We start from the raw sequence: 21,879 nt of genomic DNA, 5'->3' as shown, positions 1-21,879 counted from the left end.
TCCTGGAAGACCACCTGTAGCATTTCTTGTGTGAGAGTCTTCTGGTGACTAATTCTATCAGCTTTTGAATATTTGAAAAAGTTTTTTTATTTCATTCTTGTTTTTGAAAGATGCTAGATTGTATATGTCTTAAAGCTACAGAATTCTAGATTAATGCGTTTTTCTTTCTGTACTTTACAGATATTGCTGGCATTGTTTCCGAGGAAAAGTTGCTGTCTTCCTTATATTTGTTTCTCTGTGTTTAATGTGTCATTTTCCCCTGGCTCTTCTTATGAATTTCTGGTATCACTGATTTGGTGCAGTTTGATTATGATGGAACTTTGTTTGGTTTCTTTTATGTTTCCTTTGCTTGGGGGTTGTTGAACTTTTTGGATCTATGGGTTTATATTTTCTCTCAAATTCAGAGTATTTTCAGTAAAACGTTCTTCAGATCTTTCAAGGACTCCAATTACGTGTATGTTAGTCTACTTGATGTCATCCCATAGCTCACTGGTACTCCAATAATTTATTTCTTTTCTTTTTACTCTGCATTTTATTTTAGATATTAATATGTCTTCAAGTTCATTAATCTTTTCTTCTGCAGTTAATCTGGGATTAGTCTGTTGCTAATCCAATCTAACATATTTTCCATCTCCCACATTATAGTTTTTACTCTAGGAGGATGAGTTGTGTCTTTTTAAATATCTGCTATATCTCTGTTTAACTTTTTAAAAGAATGCCTATTTGGCTGTGTTGGGCCTTAGTTGCAGCATGTGGGGTGTTCATTGCATCATGGGGTCTTTCACTGAGGTGCATAGGCTCTCTAGTTGTGGCATGTAGGCCTAGTAGTTGTGGCATGTGAGCTTAATTGCTCTGTGGCATGTGAGATCTTAGTTTCCCCATCAGGGATTGAACCTGTGTGTCCTGCATTGCAAGGTGGATCTTAACCACTGGACCACAAGGGAAATCTCTCTGTTTAACTTTTTGAACATATGAAATGCAGTCATAGTAATTGTTTTTTTTTTTTTTTTTTAGTAATTGTTTGCTAATTCTAATATTTGTGTCAGTTTCAATTGATTTTTTCCCTTGTTATTAAGGATCTATTGCTTCTTTTCATGCCTAGTAATTTTTTATTAGATGCTAGACATTGTGAATCTTGTCATGTTGTGTATTGTACAGTTTTTGTATTTCTATAGATATTCTTAGGATTTGTTAGCTGGGACTGGAGTGGTGCTCAGTCTGGGGCTAATTATCTCCCACTGTTGAGGCACAGCCCTTCTGAGTTCTCGCCCCCCAATGTCCCATGAGTGAGGAATGTTTTCACTCTGGCTGGTAGGAGCAGGCGCTATCCCAGGTCTGTGTGGATGCCAGGCAGTGTTTCCTTTTTAATCCATTTGGGTGGTTCTTTCCCAAGTCTTGAGCAGTTTTTTTTTTGTATATCTTTGCTGATCAATCCTTAGCCAGAGACTTAAGGGAGTCACTTTGCAGACCTCTGGTGTTCCCTCACCCTCTCTGTACCTCCGTCTTCTCTTGTGAATTCAGCTGCCTTGTTTTCCCTGGACTCTTAGCTCCGTCTCCCTGCTGATTGTCCCATGGCCTGAAATTTTCTCAGAGCAGCAATCTGAAGCAATTAGGGGGCTCACCTCATTTGTTTCATATCCCTCAGGGTTTATTGACCTTTATTGCCTGATGTACTGTCTTTTCTTATTATGTTTTGTCTTTATTTTGGTTGTTTCCAGTGAGGAGACAAATCTGATCCTTTTTACACAATGTTGATTGGAAGCTAACATCCTTTGGTCTTTGGCTTTTCATTTAATCATTTATTTGTAGCGGACACTGGTCTAGGCCTATAAGTGAGAACATTGGCTTGGGCAGTGATGTTGTCTGGTCTGGTTAGCATCCTTGACTTTCATCTGCAATGTTTTACAATTAATTATATAAACATGTAAATTTGCTGCATGATTTCTGTACTCCAGACTCTTTGCAAGAACTTTCTGCTATTCAGCTCTTATTGAAAACTCACTGTTAAATGAATAGTTTGGTTTTATATTATGAATACTGTGAACTGTACAGTTGGTCATGTTCACTTTTTTTTTGCTTGACTTTTTTGACTGTCAAGAGCCTTGGGCAATACCTTAGTCTGACTTTAATGATTGAGTAATATATTTTAAGGTGTATGTCTATGAACAAACTTCTTTTCTCCCGCCTTCTCGTTTTAGCTTATTTGTCCTTTGTCTTATATCGCTCTCAAAGTTCTTAGTTGCAAATAAGAAAAATCTATTCTCACTCTCCCGTTGATTCAGGCAGACAGTCAATGTATCAGAGCAATGACTAGGGAGCTCAGAGTCTCTGGGAGGCTCAGAGGACCAGGCTTGGAGCAGCAGCCTGAGTCATACCAGGACTGGTCCAGGGGGAGAGACAGCCCATGTGCTGAGAACTGGCAAAGACTGATGCTGAAACCCACGTCCTGGCCGCCCCTGCGTGCAGAATCCAGGGACATCCCACACCTCACTAGATTCATTTCTGGTGAGTCTCACGTGAGTATCTAGTGGGAGAAGCCTAAGTCAGATGCTTCCAACAGAGCTGCAAGAGAGGCTGCTGCACTGGGGAGGATGGTGTTAGATCTCCCCAGGGTAGTAGAGGCATTCAGAGGGATTGGGCAGCTATTCACTATTGTTATTGATAGGTAGCTATTATATCCTGATATTATTTTAAACACTGATAGCTTCAAAATTCACCATTTTGTGGGGAGAAACAGGAGAGGGTTAGTGCAGATGAGTGCAAGCACTCCTGTGCACAGCTCCCAGCCCGGTGCACCCTCCCTGGGCCCCTCAATCCTCTGTTCTTCCACCAGAGCAGACAGTGGAGCACAGGCCCTTCTGTGCTCTCAGGGCTCCAGGTTGATGCAGGTGGGAGTGGGCGTGAAATGTTTGAAGGTTAGTAAGAACCGAGGGTCAGAGGGACTCCGCTCATAGCAGGAAATGAGCCCCTCCCTTGGTCCCTTTATCCAGCTGCATTTCAGACTTGGTAAGCATTGTCAAAGTGGAAGCAGCCCTTAAAGACCACCTAACCTGACCTCATTGGAATAATGACCTCTTAGCTCCTTAAGTGGCAAAGCTGAGATATACATTGGTGGGGGGGGGGGGGAGAGAGTGAACAACACCCTACTGCCCCTGACCCAGGACAGACTTTCCTGGTGTCCTGGGCTCAGACAGAGCAGATGGGGACAGGTGGAGGACAGTGCGGAAGCAAGAGCGTCAGGGATGGGCCAGGCTCCTGATTGGAGCAGGAGAAAGGGCCTGGGCCAGCCCAGGCCCCCCACCCCCCACACACAGACTGTCCTGCAACCCCTTCTTTGGCTTCCTCCCTCCTCCTCCCTCCTCTGTTCTGTCTTCCCTGGATCCCCCAGTGAAGCCCAGGTGACTGAGCATCCTCTGGCAGAGGGAATTAACACACTTAATTAAAGTGTCCAATGAAGAGCTTTGCATACTTCTTAATTACAGTTTGAGTCCTTTGGGGGATGGTTTGAAATGGAATTTTCACGTGTTTCCTCATTTAGCCTACGGTGAGCCAGCTGGCCCCTCAGGGCTCAGGTAGGAGCTGGCAGAGCCCTATTCTGCGGCAGCGTTTCTGAGTACAGGGTGGCAGGGCGTGTGCAGTGGGAGCCTGGCCCCTGGGCCCCCATGCTTGTCCACCTTGCAGGAGGGTGGGGCTGAGTTTTCTGGTTGTGAAAACAGAACAAAAGGAAACAAGAATCCGACAGATGAAGCTCATGTCTCCAGCTGTTGTTCTTGTCACCGCAGGGCCTGGGGGCTGTGTACCCCATGGGCAGGCAGTAATGGGGGACTTTGTGGACAGGGTGTGCCGGGGAATGGTGGAACCCTCTTCCCAGGCCCTGCAGAGCAGGGACACTAAACAGGGAGGGCGTGGCCACCTTCCCAGCATCAGGACGAGGACTGGACCCCTTGGTGGGCAGCCCTTCCCAGCATCTCCCATCTATGTTCTAGAAACTGAGCGGATGGGAGATCTGAGTCAGCCAGGCCCATCCTAGGAGTGGGTTGCTTGGCCTGATCCTTGGGGAGTCAGATTTGCCTTTTTAGCTCCGAGTGACAGACCTCTGTGACAGCTGTGGACATTTCTGCTACCGGGGCTGGCTGATAGGGGCTCTGGGCCAAGGATGCAGAGACTCTTTCCCTTCTCTAAAAACACAGGCGACTAAGAGGAGGGCAGCCCGCCACAGCAGCCTGGAGATGGCAGTGAGCCCTGCCACAGCTTTCCTACCTCCCACCCTGGGCCAGCCCTTTGACCCCAAGGAGGACCAGACGGGATCCACCGACCATTCAACGGCACACCTACACTGGTGTGGGCAGTAAACATGAGCATGCCACAGAGAACAGATTTTGGGGCAAGTTTCGGGGATGGCTTAGTGAGGGGGAGACTCTTCTGGTGGGGCATATGCTGCCAGGCCTTGGCAGACCCTCCATCAAGTCTCCAGCTCATTTCTTGTGCTCTGTCTCACATTTTGCCCCATTCCTGGCCCTCATGGAAATCTCTCTACCTCCATTCCCCCTCCACCCACACCTGCTGTAGAGATGACAGGGCAGAGAGGAGTCCTTCATGGAGGGAGACAATGTTGCATTGGGGTCTGAGGGTTCACAGCCTACTCAGGTGTCACCCTGTGACCCGGGTGCCAGCTGTACCCCGGAACTCTCATGGGCACTGACCCCAAAGTCCTGGGAGTCTTTGGCTTCAGGTGGTAGCAGTGATGAGATGTGGGTAAGGGACAGCTGTGTGCAGAGGACGCCTTAGCCTCATGTCACCAGACCCGTCTGGTCACTCCCCTGGGAATGTCACTCCCCTGATGTCTTGTCTCCACCCGTCAAGACCCAGCCCAAGTGCCACCTCCTGCAGGTGGTTGTTCAGTCACTCAGTCATGTCTGACTCAGTGACCCCACGGACTGTAAGCTTCCCTGTCCTTCACTATCTCCTGGAGCTTACTCATGTCCACTGAGTCGGTGATACCATCCAACCATCTCATCCTCTGTCGTCTCCTTCTCTTCCTGCCTTCAATCTCTCCCAGCATCAGGGTCTTTTCCTTTATGGTTAATGTTACTTGCACTGTATATAAGAAGTAATTACTGGATTTTTCTGCTTCCATTTCAACTTTGGAAACAGGTATTAATAGTTTCTTATGAAGTTACACATACACAAACCCTTTGATCTAGCAATTGTTACTTCTAGGTTTTTCCCCAAGAGAAATGAAAACATAGATCCATAAAAAAAAAAAAAATGTGGGCACAAATGTTCATAGCACTTTTACTCATTTTATTCTTGTTGAGTCACTAAGTCATGTCCGACTCTTGCCCATTCCATACACTGCAGTGCACCAGGCTTCCCTTGTCCTTCACTATCTCCTGGAGTTTGCTCACACTCATGTTCATTGAGTCGGTGATGCTGTCTAACCATCTCATCCTCTGCTGCCCCCTTCTTTTGCCTTCAGTCTTTCCCAGCATCAAGGTTTTTTTCCACTGAGTTGGCTCTTTGCATCAGGCGGCCAAAGTATTAAAGCTTCAGCTTCAACATTAGTTCTTCCAATGAATATTCAGTGTTGATTTCCTTTAGGATTGACTGGTTTGATCTCCTTGCAGTCCAAGGGACTCTCAAGAGTCTTCTCCAGCACCACAGTTTGAATGCATCAATTCTTTGGTGCTCAGCCTTCTTTATGGTCCAACTCTCACATCTATATATGACTACTGGAAAAACCATAGCTTTGACCATATGAACATTTGTTGGCAAAGTAATGTCTCTGCTTTTTGATATGCAGTCTAGGTTTGTTACAGCTTCCTACAGGACACCTCTGCAATTCCCCAGCAGACAGTGACCTTGTGTTTTTTTTTTTTCTTGGCCTCTCAGTAGCCCTGTCTCAAGTTACCTGCCATCTTGGGTGTTTGCACCTGAATCTTGCTCCATCAGCTCAGCTGGGCTGCTGCTGCAGGGCAAAGGGTCATCTGCTTTTCACTGTGGATTCTTGCCCAGTCTGGGCCTAGCACAGAGTGAGCCCCCAGGGGTATTTGAGCGAGTAGAGATGCCTCACGTCCTCTGCTGCTACCTAGAAGCCATTTGAAGTTACAAAAATCCATTTATCTGGGGCCTGCACTGAGATGGGGAGTGGGGGTCATGGGAGGCTGGGGAAGTAAGTCGCCCCATGGCTGAGATCCAGGTGAGTGCTGCTGGCTATAGCTTTGACTATAGCATTGACTATACGGACGTTGGTCGGCAAAGTGATACTCTACTTTTTAATACGAAGTTTAGGCTTGTCATAGCTTTCCTTTCAAGGATCAAGTGTCTTAATTTCATGGCTGCAGTCACCATCTGCAGTGATTTTGGAGGCCAAGAAAATAAAATCTGTCACTGCTTCCATTTTATCCCCTTCTATTTGACATGAATTGATGAAACCGATGCCATCATCTTCGTTTTTGAATGTTGAGTTTCAAGCCCGCTTTTTCACTCTCCTCTTTCACCCTTATCAAGAGGCTCTTTAGTTCCTCTTCACTTTCTGCCATTAGAATGGTATCATCTGCATCTCTGAGGTTGTTGATATTTCTCCTGGCAACCACTCCAAAATTTAGTGGCTCAAGACAATGAGGCTATATTCTTTGCTCAGGAATCTATAGTTTGGGCAGGTCCTAGCAGGGAAACGGTGTCTCTGTCCCACTTTAATGGCTCCAAGGCTGGGCTTGAGTCATCTGAGGGCTCGCCCACCCACAGGTCTGCTGACTGGGGGGTCTCCATTTCTTGCCGTGTGGGTGTCTCCGTGTGGTCCTCCTGTGTGTAGGCTGCCTTTGGCATCCTCTCAGCATGGCAGCTGGGTTGGAGGGCTAGCTTCCAGAGTGTGAGGGGGCTGGAGCTCTCCAGACAGAAGCTGTGCTGCCTTTTTAACCTTGCCTTTGGAGTCACACACAGTGCCATTTCTGCCATAGTCATACGCCCGCAAACTTCCCCCCAGAGAGAGTGGCAGAGGTGCCCTGTGAGGAGAGCACGTGGGCTGGGGTGTCTTTTGTGAGCCATCACGGGCATTATGATCCGCCACACCTTTCCCACCGCCTCTCTGCGTAAGACCCTTCGGAAGCTCCTGCCATCCCTGGGAGGGAACTGTGCTCCGCGCTGTGGCCACAGGCCTGGCCATCTAGCCCTGTCCCACTGGGCTTGCTTCTGATCTGGGTTTAACCCAGTGCCCATACAGAGCTTCCTTGGACAGTGTTGGTTATCTATCCCTCACACACCTGGTTTGGCCCCATTTCCCCGGAGACCAAGGTCAGATGTGGACCTCGAGGGCGCCAGTGTGTCCCCATGGCTCCTGGCCAGGCTGCTGCCCCTCCTTCACTGCGATTAGCTTGTTGCCTCCCATCCCACCGCCTCACACAAGCTTCTTGTCTCCCTGCCTCAGTGCTCACGCTGTGCCCTCTGCCTGAAATACCTCTTCTCCTCCAAACCCCCATTTCCCCGTCGGGCTGCTCCCCACCCCTTGTGGCCTTCCTGACTGCCAAGCCGCACCCCCCACCCCAGGACCCCTGCCCTTTGTGACCTCCCGCTCTGCTGCTGCCCAGACCTTTCCATAAACCAGCGCCACTTCCTGCACGAGGCGAGGTCTTAGGCGTCATACCTGGGTTTATACGTCAGTACCTCTGCTTCCCAGCCTCATGACCTTGGAGACAAGAACCACCGTATTGGATCCCGATGAGGATTAATGAGGAAAACTAAGAATTTCTTGTCTGGTGCTGAGTAGAAGTTCAGTAAGAACGTTTCCATTCCTTCTTTCTGGAGCCTCCTAGTAAGTGCTCAGGATGAATTTTCTCACCCTCATTTGGGTGAAAGAGGGAAAATGCATCTCCCTGCTTAATCATGTGGGCCTAAACTGCCAGAAGATTATGAGAATATTGCTGAGCTGTGAGCAGAGAGGAAAAAGCTCAGTAATGATTTGCTTGCTTAATTTTAATAAAATCCTGCCAAAAGAGCTGAATCTTTGCTCCTGAAAAGAGCTCTGCATTGCTGTGGTGGTATCTGAGAGCTGTCCTTAGGGCAGTGGGGCAATGTGACCTTGAGAACAGAGCTATGTGGGCAGGATGGCCCTCCCAGAGGATGCAGGGGGCCGCAGAAGGATGGGGGGCCTCAGGGGAGGGCCTCCTTCCCCTTCCCACCCAGCCCTGTCAGCTGCTTGAATGCGCGGCCCCTCTTGGGCTCCCCTTGGCCACACCCCAGTGGCCGTGGCCAGTCAGGGGATGGCTCCAGCTGTCCGGCAGCTCTTGGTGGTGAGCCTGAGAGTGACCCGGTGGGTGGGCTCTCCATATCCAGGTTCCAGCACCTTCCACCTGGGGCAGTTGTTGAGGGTGGGGTGTGGGGTCAGGAAGAGGCCTCTGCCCTTCAGGCGAAGAGGAATGTAGATGTGGGGGCCCCTTTACCCGCCCCACTTCTCGACGTGACACAGGGCATCAGTGGGTGAGGGGCTCCTTGGTGAAGCTCTGTCTCAGGGCCCTGGGGGCAAAGTGTGGAGGCTCCTTTCCCACTGCTGGTGCCAGACAGCATTGCCCGGGGCTCTACTCTGAGGGGTGGTTGGTCCCCTTCAGGCTGGTGAGCCCCGCCCTGGAGCCCCCGAGGCCACGGATCAGGGTGGAGGCCCGGCGGTCAGTCTTACCCAAATTGGGGCTGGGGCAGGACACGCTGGCCACGGACACTTGCCTGCAGTGAAGGGTGCAGACCGAGGCCGAGGCGAGGAGGAGGCCTCCAAGCAGGGAGGCCAAGTTGACAGGTTCAGACAGAGTCTGAGCCACACCGGCCCGGCAGCCATGGAAAGAGTATGGGTGGTCTTGGGGAAGCTCTGAGGCAGGGAAGAGGAGGGCTTCTGTTCTGAGAAATGAAAAAACTGACCTGGAAGAATGAGAAGAACTCATTCCCTTTTGCATCAAATCCATAATGAGGTTGTCATTCAGTCCAGGCCTCAGTTTGGGGTGCTACACCCCAGGTGTCTTAAACCATCCATCCTTGATTTTCTAAGCCTGCCTTTTGCCTGAATTCCTAGTTTCTGGCCTTCTAGGTTGGGTCAAGCACTGCCCGAGTAGGGGGAAACCCTGCCTCCTGCCCATCCCGAGGAAAAGGTTCGTTGGCTTAGGCGAAGCTATTCCTGGAGCTCCATGATGTCTACAGCAGTGGCAGTGATGACCTGGCAGAATCCTGTAGCCCAGCATGACCCAGAGATGCTGAGGAGCGTGAGGCACAGGAACTCAGTTCCTGGTCCAACCTCCTTATCCTGGCCCCACTCAGCTCTGGCCCTGGGCAAGGAGCTGTCAGCTTGTTTCCCCTTGTATAAAATGGAGGTGCATAAGTACCCGACTCAGAGTTGAGGACTAGCCAGGTAGTCTTAGGGGCTTAGTGTTGCTGCAAGCACAGAAGTCCTACAGGCTTTAGGCAGGCGGGTGTCCCCGTCTCCCCTGTTTATTGCTGCCGTGTAAATCTGTGCCTGGCACAGCCCCTGTGGTGTGTCTGACACGACCTCCGTAAATACAGGGTTCAGGTGTCATCTTTTATTGGGTCTGTGAGAAAGCTGAGAAAATACTGACACTGGCCAGGACCCCAAACCTAAAAGGTTGTCCTGTGTGGTCCCCAAAACGCTACTCGTTTCTTGGGCGTTTTCTCCTCCTGCCTTGCCGTTACCCTGAAAGCCACTGTGGAGCCACTGGTCGTGGCTGGTGCCCCGAGAAGGGACTTGGCAGAGAAGCCTCGCAGAGATTTCTGCTCTCTCAGCTCCTCCACGAGCCTCCTGTTCCCTCCGTGGCTTTTAGGGGTTCTGCTGTCTCTCCTGCCTGTCCTAGGGAGGAGCCTGTTGGAGAAAAGGACCGGGCCCCTTCCCTGAGGGGTAAGGTGCTGTGTGTCACCACAGACGGGAGCTCCCAGCGGGCCGGCAGTGCCTCTTTTCCTGAGGCGGCAGGAACTTGCCATTGCTCTTGGAAGAGGAGGATCCACGTGTTCCCTGATTCCATCCTCTTCCAGCTGGCTTGGGGTTGCCCCACTTCTCACTCTGGGTTCCCCTAAACAGTTAACAGCCATGCGTTTCTGAGGCCTCAGAGTCAATCCTCCCAGTGTGGGAAGCCCCCACTTCTCATTTTCATGTGAATTTAAGCAGAGATTTAAAGCAATTGGAAAGCACTTCACAGATTTAACTTGTACTGGATGCTCAAAGGGCATTTCCAGGTAAACTTAGCCAAGAGATCCTGAGTGTATTACTGCTCACCCCAGAGATGTTCAGCAGAGAAATGGGGCTATTCTGACAGCAGCAGACATACTGCAGTTCAGTCCTGGCACTACCTGAGCTAAGCTGGCATCAGACTGCTCAGGTTTAGGTGGGGGACTCACAGTCCCCCACTAGACTGACACCCACCTCAGACACCAGCTGTGAGTGAGGTCCCCAGGGGCCTGCCCTTCTGACCAACTGGCTGCAAGTCTGGGGGTTCCCACGGCCCTCCTCAGGTTCCATAATGCACCAGAACAACTCACAGAACTCAGGAAAGCACTCTTACTTACAATTATAGTTTTACCACAAAAGATATGAATCAGAAACAGCCCAGTGAAGAGACCCAAGGGGTGGAGTCTGGGCAAGTCTGGAGCCAACCTGCATGCCTTCTCCCTGTGGAAGACGACTGCCCTTTCCTTAGAAATGCCAGCTGTCAGGAGAGGGCTGCCCTTGTCTGCTGCACTGCTGAGGCTTCCGAACTGGAAAGGGACCTTTCCCAGGGGAGCCCCTGTGGGTTGCCCTGCTCCGTCTAACCAGGGACCAGCCACCCTTCCAGGTTCGGCCTGTGGACATCCCATCCGAGAACTGGGGAGAGGCAGAATGGAGAACTCTTGGGCGCTGGATCTTTTGCTCTCCCTGCCAGAGTTACCTGTCTGTCACATCCCAGAGCAGAAGGGACTCTGAGCCAAGCTCAGCGGGTCCAGTCTACCTCTGAGCCTCCCAGGGCCATAGTAGAAGCTTGGTGGGATGGTATAGCATTCCATGCTGGGCCTGACCCAACAAATGTTCCTCTATCGCCCTTCCTCCCCACCCAGATGCTCAGAGATGCTGCTACTGCATTTCTGCCACTGCCAGGCCTCAGGGGACCTGCACAGGGTTAGGTCAGAAGCCAAATTCTGCAGTTTGGGAAATCAGAAGTGTTTACGGGATTCCCCAGAGACGTCCTTTTTCCCTTAGTCCTACCAGTAGTTCTCAGTTGGAGATGTTACTGCCCTTAGAGGGATTTGCAGATGTGCAGGGGAGTCCTTGCTTGTCACAATGACTGGGGATCCCACTGGCACTTACCCAGCAAGGTCCAGGGATGTTAAATATCCAGTGAGGAGCTGGGCAGTCAGGTACACATTTTGAAGAATAGTCCTGCCCATGAGAGACACTGGGGAATGACCCATTTACTTCCCCTGCCTTCTGGTTCCTTGGAGAGTCACCTTCCTCATCAGTCCCCAGGCTAAAATAAAAGAGCATGCCTCTATCCCAGCCTGTGACCAAGGGCAAGGTGTTATTTCCAGGTGAATGTAGGCCTGTGACAGAAGCATTCTGTAATGCACACACTTTCTCTGATTGTTCTTATATGGCTCTTATGGGTCAAGGAAGACCTGGATTTGTGTGGTAAGTGTTCACAGAGTAGGCAGAGGCCTCCTCCTTGGTGCCTGGCAGGAAGTCCTCTGCAGCCCACCCGATGTTGACTTGGATACCTCACCTCAATGTCCCTCTCTGGGGTCCCACCTCCCACTGTTTCTGCATCTCATCTTTTCCTCTGGGCTTTTTTGATTTCATTATTTGTTTTCATTGCATGAAGTGTATTTAGAGGAGCCTAGCCGGAATCACAGCTGAACCCCTCTCTTTTTGTTTTACAGTCGGGAAGACATCTCTGATCACACGGTTCATGTACGACAGCTTCGACAACACGTACCAGGTGAGTTCCTGGGTCCCTGCCCCTCACTAAGCCTCATGGTGTTTGTAGCCTTGACGACTGCCTGGACACCATGCCAGCCACCCTCCCAGGACTGCTGATGCTCGAGGAAAGTAGGGTGTGCATGGGGCCCAGGACATCTATGTTGTCTTGAAGGAGCCTCCCATTTGCACCCTGGTCCCAGCCCGGTAAAGACCCTGAGCCCTTCTGAAGCTCCAAACCTCAGTAAAAAAATGTTTCCAGGAGAGAAAGGACACCTTTCAAACTGTGTTCTCCTGCCCCCATGGCACGTCTAAATCATTTACAGTGTTTGGATTCTTGGGTGTCATCATATGGAGGAGGATGGACAAGATTCTAAATGAGAGTCGTGAAAGAGCAGTAGGAGAATGTGCTTCTCTAGCGTGGCTCTTGGCTGGACCTTCACGTGTGTGCACGCACACACACACACACATGTGGTTGCAGGGGCCCTTCCTTCCCTGGAGAGACTAGTGTGATGGGCCTACACTGCTCTACGTGGGCAGGAGGCTAGATGAAGTGATCTGTGTGCTCCTGGCTCTCAAGGGAGATCTGGAGTCAGACAGAAATGGCTCCAGGAACTGAAGGCTGAGCTCTTGAAGGTCAGTAACATTTTACTTTTCTGGCACCATGGCTGAGTGGTGAGGCTCGTCAAATGAAGTGAATTTCCCCTGCAACTATAGCTTTTATCATAAGGCACCAAACTTAATCATTTCAACTATTTTTAAGAAAAAATTTATTGTTCCTTAAGACAGACAAATAATAGTGCATTTTTCTAAGCCAGTGGGTTCTGTGAGATAGTAGTTCTAAGGGATGTTAGTAGGTGTTGTTTGAGGAAAAAAGGCAAGAGACTCAGGATCACTGGTGAATAGAATTCTACTGCAGGACTTCTCAGGGCCTTTACCATATCAGTATATGATTTTGATCTGCTGAAAGATGTAGTGTGCAGAGTCTCCCAGATGTATTTGATCATGGAATCCTTCTGTCATTGAGTCCTCAAAGGATAAATATTTATAGAACACCCTGGGGACTGTTGTGCTAAGAGGTATCCCCACGTTCCCAGACTTACAGAACATGCAGAGCACAGCTCACTGCCAATTATAGTTCTGTGTCTACTCTTTAATCTGTCTGTCTCACTCTGGACCAGTCAGCATCTTTGCCTAAATACAGCCCCTTTCTCTGCCTCCCTCTTAAACCTTTTTTCTTCTGCTGTCATTTGAAATACCAGATAACTAGTAGACTTGGTAAGAATTGACTAAAGGGTAAGGATGTGGGGTCCCGAGTGATGTACACAACCTGGGACATCAGCTCTGGGATGACTGTCTCAGCCACACTTTGTCTTGTTTGGTACTGGTCATGCTCTGTACCAGGGTGGGCTTGCGAGAGGCCTCTCTTCCCTGCAAGGGTAGTCATCCTGCATCACTTTACATCTAATCACAGCCCTAACTTCAGTTCTTAAGTCTGACTTGGTGTTCACTTGTGTGTGTGTGTGTGTGTGTGTGTGTGTGTGTGTGTGTATGAATGATCTCACAGACATTATTTTGATTATTTGATCTTTCAAATGTTATAATACTTATAATACTTGTTGATGCCCCATTGATAATAGTGACACTCCTGGCTAGTTGGTATTCTTGGCAGTGATGGGCAGCAGAGGAGGCCTCAAGGTCTTTGCAGTGGTCCTCAAGAGTCACCGTGGTGCTTTGTTGTGGATCAAAGCCTCAACTTCTCCCCATGTTGTTTGAGTCCCTCAAAATCTCAGCCCACCTCTGTCTTCAGTGTCATCTCCCATGACCCACTGCTTGTCCTATATCCTGTGGTCCAGGGGCCTCCCCGCTTGCTGCTCCCCAGACAGTGACACTCTGAGGCCTCCAGGCCCTGGCGTATGGTGTCAGCTTTGCTGGAATGCCCTTCCCGCTCCTCCTCTCTGCTGTGAAATGTTCTTCTGATTCACCAAGGCTCAAGCACACGTCTGCCTGTGGTTGGGCCATGCCTGTGCTCTGTGCCCCGTGGCTGGGCCGTCCCCATGCTCTGTGCCCCGTGGTTGGGTCATGGCCATGCTCTGTGCCCGTGGCTAGGCCGTCCCCATGCTCTGTGCCCGTGGCTGGGCCGTCCCCATGCTCTGTGCCCCGTGGTTGGGTCATGCCCATGCTCTGTATCTATGGTTGGGTCATGCCCAGGCTCTGTGCCCCGTGGCTGGGCTGTCCCCATGCTCTGTGCCCCGTGGCTGGGCTGTCCCCATGCTCTGTGCCCCGTGGCTGGGCTGTGCCATGCTCTGTGCCCGTGGCTGGGCCGTCCCCATGCTCTGTGCCCCGTGGCTGGGCCGTGCCTCGCTCTGTGCCCCATGGCTGGGCCGTCCCCATGCTCTGTGCCTGTGGCTGGGCCGTCCCCATGCTCTGTGCCCTGTAGCTGGGCCGTCCCCATGCTCTGTGCCCTGTAGCTGGGCCGTCCCCATGCTCTGTGCCCGTGGCTGGGTCATGCCCATGCTCTGTGCCCATGGCTGGGTCATGCCCATGCTCTGTGCCCCGTGGCTGGGCTGTCCCCATGTTCTGTGCCCCGTGGCTGGGCCGTGCCTCGCTCTCTGCCCCGTGGCTGGGCCGTCCACATGCTCTGTGCCCCGTGGCTGGGCCGTGCCTCGCTCTGTGCCCCGTGGCTGGGCTGTCCCCATGCTCTGTGCCTGTGGCTGGGCCGTCCCCATGCTCTGTGCCCTGTGGCTGGGCTGTCCCCATGGTCTGTGCCCCGTGACTGGGCTGTGCCATGCTCTGTGCCTATGGCTGGGAAGTCCCCATGCTCTGTGCCCCATGGCTGGGCTGTGCCATGCTCTGTGCCTATGGATGGGCAGTCCCCATGCTCTGTGCCTGTGGCTGGGCCGTCCCCATGCTCTGTGCCCTGTGACTGGGCCGTGCCTTGCTCTGTGCCCCATGGTTGGGTCATGCCCATGCTCTGTGCCCCGTGGCTGGGCTGTCCCCATGCTCTGTGCCCGTGGCTGGGCCATGCCTCGCTCTGTGCCCATGCCTGGGCCGTCCCCATGCTCTGTGCCCCGTGGCTGGGCCGTCCCCATGCTCTGTGCCCGTGGCTGGGCCGTCCCCATGCTCTGTGCCCGTGGCTGGGCCGTGCCTCGCTCTGTGCCCGTGGCTGGGCCGTCCCCATGCTCTGTGCCCCGTGGCTGGGCTGTCCCCATGCTCTGTGCCCGTGGCTGGGCCATGCCTCGCTCTGTGCCCATGCCTGGGCCGTCCCCATGCTCTGTGCCCGTGGCTGGGCCGTCCCCATGCTCTGTGCCCGTGGCTGGGCCGTGCCTCGCTCTGTGCCCATGGCTGGGCCGTCCCCATGCTCTGTGCCCTGTGACTGGGCCGTGCCTTGCTCTGTGCCCCATGGTTGGGTCATGCCCATGCTCTGTGCCCGTCTGCAGCTCCCTCTGCCCAGCGCACTGTCCTCCTGGCTCGACAGGAACTCCGTCTGCTTCGGCTGCTGAATGGGCTCTTGGCTTGGCTGAGACCAGAACCCTCAGATTCAATGCTGCGTTCTTGGGCCCTCTCAGGGCCTGCCCACAGCTGGTGTCAGGGGCCTCTTCATACCACAGTGGCTTCGGGAGGGACTGTCTGCCTTGCTTTTTAGACCCCATCAGGCTAAGTTGCCACAGTGGCCCGGTGTCAATGTCCAATGTCGTGGAAACAAGCAATGAAAGCCCAAGTGCCCTCCTCCCCGCAGGCTTTTCTGACTTCTTTTTTTTGGACTGCAGGTGGAATTTCTTTCCCAATACCTTCTAAAATGGTAATTAGGCTGGGAGGCTGGGGCTCCAATTCTGTGCGCACACAGGCCCATTTTAATAAATTCTCTGGAGATGGAGAGAGGGAAATGTTATTTTTTCTTAACATGATGGCAGAGACACTTGGGAAGTAGACACCGACCCCGAGGGCTCTGGGGATATTCCCAGTTGTCCGCTGCACGGTGATCACTCCCCAGCACTGCCCAGTCATACCTCAGGTATCAGCCCTTTAGCCCAGCATTGCCCTCCCCCCCCCCGGCCTTGATTGGCTGAGGTGCCCAGACAGTTTTCAGGACTGACTCCCTCACTCCCATCTTCGCTGTGTGTCTCTGGCTCTGTCTCCTGTCCCCTCCCCTGCTCATGTACTCTGACAACACGTTTGCCACGTGCTTCCTCTGTGTTGGCCACAGAATCTGGCTGTGCCTTGAGCCAGGGCATGGAGGGTAGAGGGTGTTCAACCTCATCCTGTGTGACAGCAAGTCCCCCCCACCCCTGGCCATGTCTGGGGCTGAACTTGCCTGTGGCCCCTGGGGGGCTGGTGTGAGGATCTGGGCATGCAGAGCGGGGTTCCCCACCAGACCTGTCTGGGATTCTGCTGATGAGGCTGTGGCGGCCCTAGAATCTCGATGGGGCTTGGGCTCATGGGGCAGAGTGGAGAGCTACTGGGGCTTCCTGAAGGCTGGCTCTGATGGGATCAAAGAAGCCAGAGTTTGTAGGAGACGGGCCTGGGGGCCTGGGCCAGGGCAGGATGGCAGTTGCAGCAGGGCCCACAGACTTGGGGCAGCTCTGGGAGTGGAAGGGCAGGGAGGGGCATCACTCATCAGTCATGCAGGGCTGGGTGAGGGGGCCTGGGCCAAGCCTGGGCTGGACACACAGAATCGTGGGAGCAGAGTAGGCCTGTGGGGTGCAGAGGAGCGAGAGGCTTGAGCGGGCCCTGGGTTTCTGTCCAGACACTCCAGAAGAGTATCGGTACCATCAACACAAAGGAAAACGAAAAGTCGAGTGGGAAGTAATGATGGAACAGCCAAGTGAAGATGTTTGAAAATGGCTGTTATGTGAGTGGGTCCAGGAAGGGCTGGCAGGATCTGGATCCCTGAAGCCTTAAGAGCTGATGAGTTTCCTGGGTCGGATTGTAGACAGCAGGTGGAAGGCCAGGAGGAAAGGCCTTTCTCCATAGAATCCAAGGTGCCACATGTCCTTAGGTGGTGTTCAGGTAACCACCCGGCACCCGAGGAGACAGGGGAGGGTCTTCACCCCTGTCGAGGTGGGCAGAGTGGGGTCACACACTGAGGAGAACTGAGTCACACACTGAGTCAGCACATCCTCTGATATTGGCTCCTTCTTTTCCTTCAAAACAATGCTGCCTTCCGAGGCCTGGGTTGAAATCCCACCTCTGTCACTTAGCTGAGAGTCTGGGCTAGCATCCCAGTTTCTTAGTATTGCATTTTTTAATCCAGAAATTATTTGGATGGCATTTAACCCCTACATCACCTAGACCAGTGGCCTCAAACTTCAGCAGTAGGAAAGTGGTCAATCTGTATTTAAAGCATAGCAGCATGGACGCCTTAAAGCCTAGATGATGGGAAATTTTAGACCAGAAATACTGTTGATACAAATGTGCATTACCATGCTCTGTAGAGAGCAATACTAAACAACAACTCCACTGCAAATGAAGTGGATGATGATGAAGTGAAGTGAACAATAACTTGCTCACAAGTGTTTGTGTGGGAAACCGTGGCCCTCCTACCCATGCCTGCACGTGCATCTATGCAGAGTCCCCAGACTTCTGGCAGAACACTGAACTCTGTCTTCGGCCAACTCTAGCAACACAGTGATTTTATCATTATTAATACAGTTAAGAGTTTCATGTTTCACAGATAGTAGGTTCTGTGGTCAAAATGTGAGGCAACACTCTTATATGGTGAAATACCCCTAAATGTCAGGCAGCTTGGCAAGATGACCCTGCCCTCAGACACCGATTGGAGCAGCACCAGTCACCCAGGTGCTCCATTTGGACATTTACCTAGGACTGGTCTGAGGGCAGATTGACTGTGACATCTTTTCTTTCCCTCCCTCCTCTCCTCTGGCTTCTCTTCCACTCTTTTGTCAAGCATATTACAATTAGCTATGTGGTCAGCCTCTAGTACAGAAGGCTGACTACCCTGGCTTAAACAAGGGAGGGTTTCGGTTTTTCAGGTGCAAGAAGTCACAGCAGGCCTTGAGATGCCCCAGCTGTGTGGTGATGCCATCAGGCACATCCCAGGCCCTTGGGCATTCTGTTTTGCCTTCTTGTTCTGTGGGTTCGTATCTTCATGCAGCTTGGCTGTTGCTGCTTCAGACATCAACCTGTGCATTCAAGGCAGAAAAAAAAGGATAGCAAGAACTTCCCTAGAATCCCATCCCCCTCCAGCAGACTGCAGCTTGTGTCTTATTGGCCAGAACTGAGTCATCTGATCACCATTACCCTCTAGAGAGGCTGGGAAAGCAGTTTTTCTTTTACAGTTTCCAGGCCTGCAAGGGAGTGGGAGCTTGCCAGTTGATATTCAGGGGAAGTCCAATAGCACCTGCTAGTGTTCATAAGTGAAGTGGCCCCATCATATAACTCTGGCCCAGGTTTTAGTAATCCTTCCTAATTTACTTTGTGGGTTGCTTATAGATGCACTTAAAAGTTCTCCCCCTAGAACCTCTTTCTCCCTGAGAGCCGAGGAGAGGGCTTGTGCATTGGATCCATTTGTGAGCCTGTGGGAGAGCTCTCAGGGGAGCTTCAGGCCACACATCCCTCTGCATCTGTGTAGCTTTTGGAAGAATTGACTAATTTTGATGAAACTTAACCCCTTATTTGGGCTTCCCAGGTGGCACTCGTGGTAAAGAACCTGCCTGCCAATGCAGAAGACATAAGCGACGCAGGTTCCATCCCTGGGTCAGGGAGATCCCCTGGAGGAGGGCATGGCAACACACTCCAGTACTCTAGCCTGGAGAATCCCAGGGACAGAGGAGCCTGGCGGGCTACAGTCCATGGGGTCACACAGAGTCGGACATGACTGAAGCGACTTGCATGCACACATACAACCCCTTGTTTAAAGTTGGAAAGTATATATTGTTGGTTGATGTTTTAGAGCACAGTCAGGAAATGAAAGAGCAGTCAATACATATTTATATTGGTTGGTAAGTAGCACAAGACAGTTCCCATTGGGAGGAAAGTGGCCACGGGGGACTGTGTAACCTTTGAGGCTAAAGCATCGGAAGGAATCCAGGTACCTGCCCTGTGGCCTTCCAGCCAACCGCCCCTCCCCCAGGGTACTTGGTTGAGCTGCTGGCCAGGCCAGACCCTGCCCAGCGTGTTTTCCAGAAGCTGTTGTCTCCCTCCCCTGCTGCACCGACTTGCTGGTCTGAATCCCTGAGTTTCACCAGCTTCATTTGCATGCTCATTTGCATGACTTTATCCTGATACTCTCCTCTGAGGGTTGGTAGTGCAGGGCATAAACAGCAGCTTCATTGTCAAGGGCCTGCCGTGCTCAGCTGCTTTCTGCCACTTGCCAAGATGCTTCCCCAGCCACGGGCCAAGCCCTGGCCAAGGCTGAAAGAAGACATGCATACATTCCTTTTCATGATTTCTTTTCCTGAGAAGAGAATCTCGAGTCAACTTATGCAAATCACCATGCAAATTTCTACCACAGACTTTATTACTGTGTCTTGTCAGAAAGTGGATGCAAAATTACATTTCATAATAAATGCACGTAGCAAAAACGATTTCAACAAGTGCCTCAGGAAACACCTCTTTCCTTGGGCATGTGCTGGGCCAATGGGAGCTTTTGTGCAGAGGGAGGTGTATAATGTGCTATCATTCTTCACTGTGTGTCTGAGCCCCTGTTAACACTAGTTCACATACCTGCGGAAGAAGATAAACGTGGGTGCAGCTATGAAATCTGTCTTGTTAAGGTTCCTCCTTTTTTGTATAAGATGAAGTGCCTGCCATTTTTCCTAAGCAGTACAGTTGGCAATATTAAAGGAGTAAATAAGCACTGCCAGGTTTGGGGTGATCCAACCACAGCAGGATGCAGTCTGGCTTCCTTGGAAGGTCATCAGGCGGTAGAGGAGGCTCATCCAGCACAGCCACAGAGGGGAAGGGAGGGAAGGATCGTGGGGGTCATGGAGAGTCCCCAGAGTCAGGCCTGCTGCCCTTGTTATCCTCTTTCCATCTTTGTGGAATAGTTTCCGGCAAGAATAATTCACTGCCTACTTCATAAGAGGAAACAGAATACAGAGAGTGAATGCTGTGGTTCCTTTGGAACTCATTTCTCTGAAGGCCAGCCTTTCCTGAAGCTCTATTAACACTCATTTACTGGGGATGTGAATAGCAATTGTAAGCACCAAGATTCCCAGGACCAAGAGTTTGGGAAACAGCAGATTACATGGAATTGTTCCTGATTCTTCAGTGCAGGACTTCTCAGAACCTTTACTATGTCAGTGTGTTTCATGGCCCCCCAGTACGGGCTGGAACATGAAACCTTTCCTAGAAACACTTGCTCACAGTTCACTTTCATCCTTGTAGATGGCCTCTCTCATGAGGCTATGTTCCACAAAACCAGCCTGAAAAACGTTATTGGAGGGTCTCCTGTAGGTTGAGTGGGTGGGTTTTTCCACAGCTTCTCTTGGAAATCCTACCATCAGTTGGTCAGTCCTCATTTTGTCTGTACGGAGTACCGTCACATAGTCTAACTCACTTGATCCAAGAGTCCTTGAGGGAAGTTATGATTGTCCCCATTTTAGAGATGGGAAGCTGAGGGTCAAAGAAGCTGTCATTGTTGCAGGACAAGCCCATTAAGGCACCGGCAGAAGTCCCTGAAAACAGACCAAGGACCCATTTGGATGAGGCACTCAGCTAGCTGCATGCCAGATCCTCCAGGGCTGGCCGTGCTCTGCCCCAGGAGGCATTGACAGAGCATCTAGGTTTGTTGTCAGAAATTTGTCCTCCTCCCGCATGGAGGCTGTTGGTCACCTCAGTCTCTTGGCCTCTGGCATCACCAGGGCTGTGTGCGTATCATTGATCTGGGCATTGATCTGCTTTCCTTCAAAGCAGAAATGACTGCCTCCCCATCTCACCTCACACTCATGCCTCACAATCTTTTTACATCTTTTTCTTTCCACCTGCACATACATAGTTGCAAGCACACCTGTGTGTCTCCACTCATCATATGTCTACTCACACACATTCATACACATGTTCCCCTCAGTACACACACACTGTATGACTTCTACTGAACTTTGAAGGGAGGTTGTGGCACATAACAGGAAATCGGCAAGATTTCTGGGGCCTTTGGTAGGAGGATGTGGCCTGCCTGTGGTGGTGGTTTAGTTGCTAAGTCATGTCTGACTCTTGCTACCCCATGAACTGTGGCCTGCCAGGCTCCTCTGTTCATGGGATTCTCCAGGCAAGAATACTGGAGTGGGTTGCCATTTCCCTCTCCAGGGGATCTTCCCGACCTAGGAATTGAACCTGGGTCTCCTGCACTGCAGGCAGATTCTTTACCAACTGAGCTGTGAGAGAAGCCCGTGGCCTGCCTGGGTAGCTAGTTATTCTTTTTGACTGGTGTTCTCATATTATCCTTCCAAACAATTCCTGCTAATCTGTTTTCAAATTCACTGACTCATCTGTCATTTGCTGTCTACTGTTAAGCATTTTAAAACTTCAGATGTTGTATTTTTTTGTTCTAAATTTGTATTTGCTTCTTTATAGTTTCTCTTTCTCTGCTGAGATTTTAAAATCTGGGCATTCATTATGAGCATATTTTTCTTTATATGCCTGAGCATAATTATATTAGCTATCTAAAAATGCTTGCTGCTTTCAGCATCTGGGTCACCTCGAGGTTGGTCTCCATTTAGTCTTTTCTTTTTTTTTTTTTGAATATGGCTTTCACTTTATAGTAGTTTTGAGTTGTATACTACACATTGTGATTAAGACTATGGATTCTGCTTGTTCCTTTGAAATAACATTCGTTGAGCCCAGATTTTCAATTCTCTTCCCTGTGGTAGGCAGCAGTTTAAAGTTCTGTTCGGCTTTGTTTGCCTGTCTGTTTGGTTTTCGGTCTTAAGCTGCTTATGGTCTCTTTGGGCCAGGGATTTGAGTAGCATTTTCATGCAGAATTT

The 21,879-nt window shown here is 51.0% G+C and overlaps 1 protein-coding gene across 1 annotated transcript in view; it reads left to right on the top strand.

Moving 5' to 3' along the window:
* Positions 1-21,879, top strand: part of RAB6B (RAB6B, member RAS oncogene family) — a 58,711-nt gene that overhangs the window by 15,918 nt on the left and 20,914 nt on the right. The window contains exon 2 of the mRNA XM_043875477.1: positions 11,899-11,957. Within this exon, the coding sequence (XP_043731412.1) occupies positions 11,899-11,957 (59 nt within the window). The remainder of the gene's footprint in view (positions 1-11,898; positions 11,958-21,879) is intronic.

This window comes from Cervus elaphus, chromosome 19, assembly GCF_910594005.1.
Source record: "Cervus elaphus chromosome 19, mCerEla1.1, whole genome shotgun sequence".
Taxonomy (NCBI): Eukaryota; Metazoa; Chordata; class Mammalia; order Artiodactyla; family Cervidae; genus Cervus; species Cervus elaphus.
This window is presented reverse-complemented; position numbering and strand designations above follow the sequence as displayed.